Below are 12,678 nucleotides of genomic sequence, written 5' to 3'. Positions count from 1 at the left end.
ATACAGTGACAAGCATGAAAACGCACTATTTCCAATATCTATTAACATCTCACAAAGAACCGACGAGCCCTCGCCACTAACAATTATGTACAAGGGAATGTAACTGAATAATGATAACAAAGCTATTATGGCAACTATGAATAATGCTCCGATATTAGAAATTAACATAATATTTTTGGTCGCCTCCTTTGGAGGTGGCCGCGTACAGGTACATGCTATGAGGGTGCAGAATTATTTGAATGGGCAGTCTATCAGAGGCGATGCATCCGATAATAACACGTCATGTAATTGCCCCAAGCTTTAAAGTCGCTCCTACGCATCCCATCTTATTTTCGTGGAATATAATAGAGGTGATCAAATTGTTGTGCACCCTTAGAGGTTGCATTTGGGTGCATTATCGCGTGCAGGAGCGGAGGTGCGAAGGTCGGCTCAGCTACTATCAATCAGCACGGCGCCATTGAGGGTTGGCCGGGCTCGTGAGAAACCGTAAACACTTACCCGCGTTATCTGATAGAGATTTTTTTCGCTCAGCGGCAGGTCCAGTCAATTAATGGATTGCGCCGTTACGTGGTTTATTTTTGTTATCGATGCTCCTTAGCATTAGAAGAGACTAATTTATTTAGAAGGGTTTGACAGGTAAGGTATTAGGATGATGCAAATCGCCATCTCAAAGGAATGTTACCGTCTTATCATTGATTATTATAAATGGGCTTCATAATGCGTTTCTGGGGGGTGACAGCCATATCTTCAAAGTGAGTTACATGCATGCACGGACCTTTGAAAACAATAAAGTGAAATTTAATTGTGTCTTTTCTTGAAAGCACACAGCCGATTGACCTGTTATGTTATATTGATTTGTAGAGTCGGTTATAAGCGTTTTGGAATTGAAGGCAAATATTTGTCGAGCTGTGGTCTGGGCGGTCTGCCCGCGCCCGCGCACATGTGCGCACAAAAAGCGCCGCGCGAGTGCGGGGAGCGTGTTGACAGTGCGCATAGCGAGCGAGGGCGACCACCCCCCAGGATCTCCTTACACCTCTCTCCTTATGAACACACTACCTTTTCTGGTCTTTAAAGCGACCGTTGCCAGTGTGTGCTTGTTTACTGGACCACCTATTTAAACATACAAGTTACGATTCAGTCATGATTTAGTTTAAGCACCAGTCACAATAGTCACACTGCCGCGGAGATACAATGCGAAGGATACGAGGACCCCCGCCCTCGTGTGAACGCTTATCTAAAGGAAGCAGTTCTTCTATTTTAATAAATATTTAATTTAGTCGGAAAACGTGTGAGACGCGCCGTATCCCAGGGCATCCAGCCGCAATCGTAATGACGTGTAAATCTCACTGATTAGATACCATCCCTGGGAACTGACAACAAAATTAAATAGACAACCGCATTTTCCGGTGCTCCACATTCCTGCGGCCGACTTTGCGCACTGTTCTGACTTTACTGTTCAGTGTAGAGAGAAAGTTTGTCTTAGTGCAGTAGAAAGGGTAAACAAGTTTGAAAGTCTGGAAAATCATTCCCGGGTCACACGCTTTGTTATTGATTATTAGACACTGTATTGGTGTCGGTTCACAAACAAACCCTAATTCTGTTTACCTAATGAGATGTGTCGGCTGCACGCAATCCATTCTCACGACCCCAGGGGAAAAAAAGGAATTCCCAAAGGACAATGTTCGTTCTCCATACATTGTTCGCCTAAGAACCAACAATTTTGACATATTACTACCCGAAAGCGAAATAATACGATTCTGTGTGTAAGAACAATGATTCCTGATGGACACTTGCCATAAAATTAATGATTAAGAATATTAAATCACAGCGATTTTATAATATGTCGTTTATGACAACATGGCGTCTAATGTATTGTGTGAATGTATGAACACCGATTCGCGAAAAATGTTTTGTATTGTCGTCACGCCGAGTCGCAGCCAAATAGTATAAAATAATAGAACAAGTTTTAGAAATACAACTCGGCATTCCACTTTTATAATATGCCCACATATTGCACGTAAATAAACAACATGAATCGTAGGTTGTTTCCACCCTTGTCATCTGACACATGAAATAAACTCCTATTGTATTATAGATATCGAAGCCGAATCGTATATAATAATAGAATGGGTTTTGGAGATCACTCGGGGTTCCACTTTTATAAAATACCTACATATTGCATAAAAATAACACGAATCATGAGTTTTCTTTTCACCATTTACATCTGACACGAGATAACAAACTCCATCTCCATGACAACCGTCGTAGTCTATGCCAAAGACTACAATATTTTAAGCAAGAAGTTTCAAACCTTAGCGGCTACGGTAACCCCTGGGCCACATACATCATGATAACATTCGGTCGACACCGGAACGAAGTCTTGCGATTATGCAAAAAAGCATCGTATTCTAGTGCGGCTATATCACGTTCAACCGGGGTTTTAATTCGACTAAAGTCCTGACTAAAGACTGGAAGAAAATACGCCGCATTGTATGAGCACTTCGTGTTCGTTAAAGCGGCTTCAGATCTAGAGCCCACATAGTTTTCTTTCCAATAATATCCGCAAGTAGCGCTGCATCTTTATAACAAAAACGGCAATAGTTATTAAGGTGCCAAAATTATATGATTACTTTGGCACGGTATTATACACGTTCGAAGATTTGTCATTTTCATTCATTTCATCATCATCATCATCATTTCAGCCACAGGACGTCCACTACTGAACATAGGCCTCCCCCAATGACTTCCACATCGCACGGTTGTTAGCGGCCTGCATCCAGCGCCTTCCCGCTACCTTTATCAGGTCGTCGGTCCACCTTGTGGTGGGTTGACATTGCAGAATATGACTTTTGATAGGTTCATCATAGAATTCGGCGGGGATATCCTCACGGAGGAAGTTCGTAAAAGGGCGGAACAAGATCTTATAATAATGCAAGGCCGAAGCTGTAACGCGCGTGCTCCTACGTGTAATCCGGCGAGTATGCAATAAATAGTAATGTCTGGTAAATAGTGGTAATACGTATCGTTCGTTCGTTCGTTTCAGCCGAAAAGACGTCCACTGCTGGACAAAGGCCTCCCCCAAGGATTTCCACGAAGACCGATCCTGCACCGCTCGCATACAGGCACCTCCCGCGACCTTCACCAGATCGTCGGTCCACCTAGTGGGAGGCCTGCCCACGCTACGTCTTTCGGCTCGTGGTCGCCACTCAAGAACTTTCCCGCCCCAGCGGCCATCAGCTCTACGAGCTATGTGCCCCACCCCGTCTATGTCTATATGCGCTACGATTACAGGGTATCATTTTGCATAGTCGCAAGACTTCACTCCGCTGCTGTCAAATCAATGTCGCATAATGTTATCGCAATGTGTGTGGCCCTTGGCCAAATCACAGAAGCCTATGCGAAGAAAGAGCACTTGAATGACAATGAAAATCAGGGTTACCATTTTATAAGATCTCCTCACTATTGAGGGTAACAAAGTAACATTAATAATCTAGCCATTAATTACATTTATTACCTATACGAGAAAGTAAAGCAACATGCGGTTTTATTTTAATTTGTAAAATATTTGTAACAGTTTGTTCCAAGTTTAGTTTTACAACAGTATTGCTGTTTCAGCTGTCACTGTGAAGCTTTGGGAAAATAAATAAATAGAAAAAATATTAACATAAATATTTATTTAAGTTTTTATGTTCATTATCATAATATGCCAATTTAAGTTACACTGTGTGACAGTCTTTGACACTAAACAAACTCTTCAGCTTAATAATACCTACCTACAGGGCGTTTTTATAGTTACTCTTGCTGATGAAACAAGAAGGGTTGATTCTACTACTGAAATACAACTACTTTTCTTACAGGACCAATATCAAATTCTCAAAAAAATTCACATCCTCGTGATGGTGATAATTTCTATGGAGAGGTTTTTTTTTATATTCGGTCTCTTGGGATAAGTTATTCCATTTGAGCAGTAGAATTAATCCTTTTTATTTGATCACATATAAAAATAACACAAGTGTTTAGGAAAACTTCTTCTTTGGTATGGTATCACTACGGAGTTATAATGTCGGCAACTCTGTATCACTGACTTGTAACTTTCAAACAGTATGAATAATAAGGGCACCACATTGGTTTTCATTCTGAAAAAAGGCTTTCACTTTTAGTACTAACCCTTTAGCACTATTTCATTGAAATAAAAATACAATAAACGCACAGAAGACTGAAATTGAGTCAACTGACGTGACATTTATAATTTGTTGACATTATGACAGTTTGACAAGACTAGGGATTGAAAAAGTTTTAATTGAAAAAGTAAAATGACAATTTATTAAAGCGATTCACAAGGATATAATCGATTAAAAATATTTATAAAATGTTCTGATACTTGCCTGTAGCGATTATCCAATCCTGGTTTCTACTGAAAAACTACCTCGTGGCAAGATTTTAATAAAATCTTTATCTTCTCTTTCACAATCTATAAAAGTTCATTTGGTCTATTATTATAATGCTGCATGATTGGTTATTTTTGACATGACATTGACAGATATGTCAAAATCCACCAATCATGCAGCATTTGGACCTCGCGTCTACGTATTGCCATCTCGCGGATTTTTCAATCGCGAAAACCCTCATTGGCATAGATTATGAGAGACTGGCAACTATACTAGGTTGATATTATGTTTCTCTCACTTCAACTGGCATTCGATTCAACATCAGATTCTGACACTTTTACAGTTATGATACCATGAATATCAGTTTATGGTCCTAATTATTTTTATTTTATTTACGACCTTCGACCAGTTGGACACTTTAGATAGCTTCTTGTAATAGTGTCAATATCTTTTTAGCTATTAACGCAAATCTAGTCTTCAAAGCAGTTTAATCGATTTATTTTATTTTCAAAATCGATATTTTATTGTCTATGATGGCCGCAGGAACATCACTATACATGGACTCCCAGCAATAAAGTACGGTAATGCCTCGTACAGATTTTGTCGGCAAAAATTATGGAACTTGATAGGTTTTAGACCATGCCACGCACCAAAACGTCCGGAAGTTGTAATAGTATTATAGAATAAACGTTAAAAGACTTATTTATTTAATTTTTCAATGCTTAAGTGTCCATTAGAATGAAAGGGTGCTTAATGTATTAAAAAAAATAGAAAATAATTATGATGGGTTAATGTTTTTGGGCGGTTTTTAGGCGGTTTCTGACAATGTCCTTTTAACGCAATAGATACATTGTCTCTACATAAACAGCGGTTAAATTTCACCGAAAGAAAAAACTAGCGGTTAGAAAACTATGGAGATGGACAAAGCATAAACAAGGAAAATAATTTAACTATTTTGATAGATAATAAAGAAAATTAAATGTCGCCTTTAAATTCTTTTAATTACCTACTTTCACAACAATTATTATTATTGTTTAATTATATTACATTACATTGTGATTAAAGTATTTCTGTTTAATATTCTCAATAACATCGTAGTGCCATAACAATTAAAACTGTCGTCTTATTTAGTTAAAGCAAATGGTATTCTACATAAATAAATAAATAAATAATAAATAAATAATAAAGGCGTATAAATTCGAAGATCTCATCTAAAACAAAAAGCCGACTCAATATACGTCGAGCTACCATCACCTAAGGAATGCTCATTCGTCGGCGGCCGCACTTTACGCCTCCTTTCCAAATTGATTGCCCCTTCTGCTTTTGGCTTTGGTCTTTTAACAAGTATAGTCCTAAGTTGTTGTAAGTTATTAATTACTATACCAATATCTATTCAGTTTCATTTGAGTTTGCTCAGGACCTCTATTTTATCAAAGGGATGTATAACAAGATGTTTATTAAACGGATGTAATTAGAAACCACAGTAAAGCGTCAGAGACATCCAGTCAGATATTGCAATCATTTAATAGGTCATCATTGAATAACCTTCAGAAGTCGGGGACAAATTGCTGCTCTACAATAAGGGCATATAGAGGATGTTCTAATACATTGTCATTTTGGCACTTTCTTTCTATTAATTTATGTGGACCCATTATCTTTGTTCGTCTATGAAACTTATTACATTAGGTTAAATAGATACAAATATGAGTGAAGTTAAGTTTGGATTTTATTTTCGGGAAAAACAAGATTTCTACCTCGAGACACTGATATGATACGAGTATACTTTTTATATTTTTTCCAAGATATGATTAATTCATATTTTTATAAAACGATTTGCGATGTTAGTTATTTGCAAGCACCATGTGTTTGTTTTTTCAATTGTGTGAGTCAGCGACGCAAACGATGTGCGCGGGCGCCTCGGGACCCTTAGCTTAATATCTCCAAATTGATCATGCGTGCTTATTACTCGACTCAGCTCTATCTGTCTGTACATCATCTCACGATACGACATTTTTTGACTTACCCTTACTTTTTCATAATATTCACACTTATTAAGTATTTTATAGTGTAACGAATACGAAAATTGAGTAGGACTTTTGTTTTTGGCAAAGAAGTACCTACTTATATGCACATATTTGAAGTAATTGTTGTGTAGGACGTTAAAACCAGCTCTGTGGTGGATGTTTGTGGAAATACGTGTATTCCTAATGAGTTGTATAAATACGTTCCACAAAGGTGTCACCAAATGTTTCGTAAGGAGTGCTGTGGACAAAAACCGGCACGTCCTTTGGGATTATGAGTTAATATTTATTGGAGGTAACAAAGATTTTGTCGTCCTTATTCCTGGGCGGGTAAAGTCTACGTTGAAGAGGGCCGCCGGCCGAGGAGTGCAGTGGAAACAATCCAGGCGACAACTGGTGCGTAATGCCGCAAAAATGTCGCTCTCTTGTAATTAGCACTAGACTCCCAAGACTCCATTACACAAATAGAATTGTTCTCTTTATATTTCTAGCTACTTGTGACACTAAGGGCAATGTTCGAAGATTCGCAGTGATCATTATTATTACTATGGACATGGACAGTTATGTAGCGAGCGTGGTATATTGGTTTTAGTTTAGAGTTATGACTAAAATACATATACATAATATGAACTATGGTTGAAAATATAAGGAACGTGAACGTAAATCTGTAATTATTTATACAAACATTGAGAACGTGATTCAGATACACGGTTTGACCTACTTATGTCCGCCGTATGCTATGTTAGATGACAGAAGTCGGAATCCTTCATTTTACGATTTCTCTTTAGGAACTTTAAATTGAATTTACATAACGTTCATAGCTGTTAACAGGCTGAACAGGCAACCTAACTGTCGTGTCCGGATGTATCATTTAACGCCTGTGCTATCCTTCTTGATCAGATCAAACATCCTCACTGTGGTAGATAAAGAGCATGTATTTATTTACTAAACTAGTCGCTCATAATAACGGAACAAGCAAGATCAATAAATATATCCATTCCGTGTAATTCTCACAGTTCGCCCCGTGGTTCGACAGTGCTGAACCTCATTCCATTCAGCATCCGTCCCGCTCGCGCCCTCGGGCCTGCGTTCGCGCCGTCCTTGTCGCGGCTTTCAATAGAACCGCCCTCGGGAGAGGTTTCTGAGAATTGAGCTCGTGGCATTTTTTAGGACGCATAATAATTTGATCGGGAAATATTTATGGAAGGGGTGGCCGGAGATGGACCAGACCGACGAGTCAATTATCAGGACGTCGCGGCCGCGCCGGCCTGAAAGCCGCGCAATGGGTGGCTGTGACGGCGTTAGCCTACAATTTATGAGGTAGATACGAAAGGGTGGAATTTCACATCACCTCGATCAATTTTTTCGGAGCTATTCTGGGTACCAACATCCTTTACGCGATATAAAGCTTTTATTATGATAAGTAATCCAATCCAACGTAACTCATGGATTTCAACTTCATTCAGTTTTTTGAGTTAAGTAGGACTAGTATTTTCTATTCAATAATTTACATTAATTAGTAAGGTAGGAGGTATATACATTTCCTCTTCAACTTATCACACGCTAGAACGAACTTAATTAAATGTTATAAAAAATAATAATTCTTAAACTATTAATACTTAGTTACGTGAATCATAATTAAAATTTTCACATGGCAATACTTTACCACAGGCATAGTGCATACAATATGGATAATAATCTGTTTCTACGGTGTTTGTAACGATTTTTGGAGCCAAAACGCGGAACACAATTTATTCGTAGTCGCCCTTGCTACGCCAAAGTTTTGCTACGAAATTCGTAGCAGCATAATGTAGTCATTTAAATTAGACGGGTATTTTACTCCTTTAAATTTTACTTTTTATAATTACTAGTAAATAATCAACTGTAGCAGCGTATGTGACAGTCGTAATTTAAGTAACAATGGAAAATATTTTAAATTTAGCTTCAAAATAATCATAAAAAAGTAAAAATAACTTTCATGAAAGAAGAAAATAAGGTAAATAAAAGGTTAAGATGTAAAGTAAACCTCTATTCAAAAAATATACTTTTATTAAGTTAACAAGAAAGTATTGTGTGTGTATGTCTGAAGGACAATAATAACATTTTAGGATTAAATGTTACAACAAGTGCTTGATTTTAAAGCACCGTTGTTTCTGTTGCGCGTACACCAACACAGAAGAAATTGACTTGGGATCGCAAGGGAACCTCGAAAAAACGGGGATTTAATTAACTGTGAGCGCACATAAATGCATGAGAACATGTTAGTAGATTGTGCACTGTCTTGCTTGTGTGAATCAGCCGGGAGCCGACACAAGAGGCGCTAACACGACGAATGTTACCGCACCGCTATTCTGCTAATTTGTCGTCGCGGGCGGGGCGCGGGGCCGCTTCCGGTGCATGTGCAAGACAATGCTGAATGGACCCATTAATAGCACAAGTGAATGAGCGTAAGGACTAAGGACACATGTGAACATGTGCGGCCGCAGCCCACGACTCCCGCCCGGACACATGCACATCGATACATTGTCTTATGCAAAAGGACGGAACTTTACGTTCATTCATTAATTTGTGTAGGATTTCGGAGAATCCCCTTTTTATGATGCGAAACAAAATAACGCATTTCTTAGAACGGAAGTTGATAATGCGTGCACTCGTAAACTTTGCACTTGGAAACATTTGAACATGACTCCATTCAAATTACCGATACTGCCATAAGCACATACTTGGTGCATCATATTTATCCGGTAGGTATTTTGTCACGGCCTATCTTTGTGTAAAATCTTTTCTTTTACAAGCGCAAAGAAGGTTTTTCGAAGTAGTATAGTAGTTTCAACAAAAACTTTACAGCCAGTGGGCAAAAAGGACAATAAAAAATACCTAGTTGGAACAAAACTCTTTCAATCGCTTTTACGTGGAGTTAAGTGTTATTTTTGGATTATTGTCAATTGCAAGAGATAATATCGCTTCCTGTTCTCTATTACTTTGGTGGAATAAACTCTAGCGCGTACCTGCAGTACAATGGCAGGTACGGTGGGCCCGTCAATTTGTCCGGCGACTCACCGTGACCGTTATATTGTGTGGCTGCGACGCGCTGGCGCCAGATACTCTGCTCCATTGTGCATTGCCCATTACCTATTCTCTAACAATCGTCAGTCACATCCTGGGAGGCACTTCGAGCTGACAGTACTCTGTATCGGCAATTGAGACGGAAAGATCCGACTCGGTGGCGCTTCTTCGAAACGTCCATTCATTTAGAAGCGTATTTACCAAATGACAATGTAAACAAAAATAACATTGAAGCGTGAAAGTTTGGGAGTTTTTTCTCATGGCCGATTTAGTCAGTGATAAGAAACTAATGTAACGTCTGTTAGCCCACGTTCGGTATTGGGTTTATCAGCGTATCGGCCGCCGGATATGATCTGTCTCGCCGCCATCCCGACTGTTATCGTCATAGACTCAATAAACTCTATTCATAACCCAATTATTTCAACTTTAATATGCTCGTATGATTTTGCAACATGAGCTAATCAAGCGACCCGCATGGGGTCCGAGTTAGACGACTTAATTGTGGACATAAATAAACTTAACGTAATGACTGGTGGTGATACATTTATGCCCTCAAATAGTGGTCACGTGGCTTGAATTCGCCACAATTGCCTCGTCATGCGAAATTAGGGGTACCCTGATCCTGAATGGGATACAATATGACGTGATTATGTTGTCCAATTTACCCTGTAACTCGAAACGACATGCTCGAGTTGATTTAATATTTTATAATTATTGGTGAACTTAGACAAAGCTGTATCGCAGAAATTTTTAAATATGTTCTTAAATTAAATATCTGCGTACTATTAAAATCTTGTATTTTAATTAATTAGCCCCGATCATCTAGCCAAGATCGGTAGTATGTATGTATGTACATAGGTACATAGGTACTCGTATACCTATGTACATACAGTTACGTAGGTGGTAAACAATGTTACAGTGACGATTGAAGACTAAAGTCTGAAAACAAAGACAAACATGTAAGTAATCACAATTCATGCGAGTTGTCTTCTTTTATATTATAAAGAAAGTTTTTGATTCTTTAAACAGGGATTTGCTTATAAATCCTATGGGAGATAGAGTCAATATACGAGTAAGTACACATGCCGATTTTGTGATAGCTCGTATACGGATAAATATGGATGTGTGTCAGCAACCAGTTCCCATGGTTGTTGCACTTCCCATGGATGTATCGTTCGGCAAGTCAGTATTTCATGATAAGCCATCTTTAGCATAGTACCTACTTACACGCCATAAGTGACTTGTGCTAGCACTCGTACTTCATTGAGTCAAGGGTGTTGTAATAAATATATCTAGGTATATGTTTGTACAATAACCTAGGTAAAACCAAAGAGAATAATAAAGACTAATAAAAACGATTTCTAGAAAATACTTTACTACCTTTTAGCTCATTCATAATTCCGGTCGTTTAACCATTTTGGAGCGTATGAATACATCATTGGCCCGAGGAACTGCCGTTAAAAAATAACCAATGCAAGCCCAAACAAATGATAAACAATTAGCATTATTACAGCGGCGAATGGAAACAAAGCAACGCGAGATGGGTTCTTCTTGCTTGCGCACACGCATATAAACACGTAACAAAATAAAACGTCAACGACATTCTCCCGGCGAGTGCCGCGGCATATTATACGTTATTTGTGTTATACATTTCAAGGGCCCGACAAGTGTTTGCATAGTCAGGTGGAATTTTGTGAGCACATCCACCGACCTGCACGCAGGATTCCAGAGCAGACGTCAATTTCAAAATTATGTATCTGATGAAGTTTACTCACATCGCACCTTTATTAAAACCAAATTCAAGATTGGCAAGATTTGCAACACCCAATTTAACGCTTCAGGAGGCAAACTTTATATATGTACCCACTTTTAATCTATTACCTTAAACATTGGAACAACGATGCTGGTAATTTATTACAATAAATGTTTTCACTGCAGGGGGTCTTGCGATGGAGAACGTTTTGTTGTTGAGAAATGAAAGGATATCGTTGGAAAAATAAACCTCACCACAAAGTGTCGAGATAGACGATCATTATGGCCGCGTTGAAATGGATTACGGCGAACTCGTTTATTGATGACCATCGCAATTGTTTACAATAATTACTTTAAGATGTACCTAACTGATAAGTATATGGTAAAGAATGAAAGTGAGTGCAGTTTCTTCTTTTCACGCTCAATTTCTATATAAACTATTGAATTACGCAAAGCCCATGAAGGACAATCGAGCGTGGGAGCGGTCCCGGTGGTATTCTCTAATGGATCCTCCAAATCGTGTTATTACTATTGTATAATTGTTGTCATTTTTTCAGATTTGGGACAACAATGGCACTAACCGCGATGTGTAATGGGGCTGGAGGTAGCCTTTATTGCACTTTTTGGGAACACTTTTATTTATCGACATAAATATGGGATCGAATTCTATTTTATAGAAGTTACTTATAAATATTTACAACTATTAAACGCCTGCGACTTTGTAAGTTTCATCAAAAAGGGACTCCATGGGTTTTTGTTTAGATGAGTGAAAAACTAACATCCATTCAGCTATTACAGCCGCAAATTTGTGTTTATAATATTTGTAGGATTAACTCATTGGCCTTGTCTAGCGATAAGTTACATAAATGATAAAACACTTTATCTGAAAATTACATGTTCCGGAATAATTCCGGCCCAACTCTACCTATAGAAAAGCTTGATGCGCTTTGCCTAGGTTGTGGGGCGGCTAGGGCGCCTCTCGCGGCGCCCAGGGCGGGGGCGGGGGCCGCCAGGAATGCGACTTCGCGAGTATCACACGCCCAACATGAGTTGATCTTTTTTAAAGGGCGCGATTCCTGGAAGTGTCCGGAGAGCGGTCGGAGGCTGGCGCTCGCCGGCCATTGTGGCGCGCGGCTAGTTTTGATCTTATTGTTAATGGGACGCCAAGTTTTTTCATTGGTGCTCGGAAAAAAGGTATCATCAGACCCCAGCGGAAACGTTACGGACCCTTGTGAAGTAAAATGGATACACGTTCTACGAAGAAGGTGTTATTTTAATCGTAGGTCGGCTTTGTTGTTCAGGAATGTAGATGGCCTGTCATAATTTTAATGGGCAGTTTCTCAGGCGCTCTATGAACTTGATGCAGCAAACGTCCTGAATATTCATCTCCGCTCAAGCTAGAACATCCATAGCAATCGGAATGTAATCTTTAGTATCTTAAGGAATGAATG

General features: G+C 38.9%; 1 protein-coding gene across 1 annotated transcript in view; it reads right to left on the bottom strand.

Moving 5' to 3' along the window:
• Positions 1-3,657: 3,657 nt before the first annotated feature.
• Positions 3,658-12,678, bottom strand: part of LOC135073320 (myosin-11-like) — a 48,630-nt gene continuing 39,609 nt past the window's right edge. Inside the window, exon 17 of the mRNA XM_063967453.1 lies at positions 3,658-4,471. Coding sequence (XP_063823523.1) covers positions 4,412-4,471 — 60 coding nt within the window. The 3' untranslated portion in view covers positions 3,658-4,411. The remainder of the gene's footprint in view (positions 4,472-12,678) is intronic.

This window comes from Ostrinia nubilalis, chromosome 7 (assembly GCF_963855985.1).
Source record: "Ostrinia nubilalis chromosome 7, ilOstNubi1.1, whole genome shotgun sequence".
Taxonomy (NCBI): Eukaryota; Metazoa; Arthropoda; class Insecta; order Lepidoptera; family Crambidae; genus Ostrinia; species Ostrinia nubilalis.
Note: the sequence above shows the minus strand (reverse complement) of the source record. Positions and strands in the feature narration are given on the sequence as shown.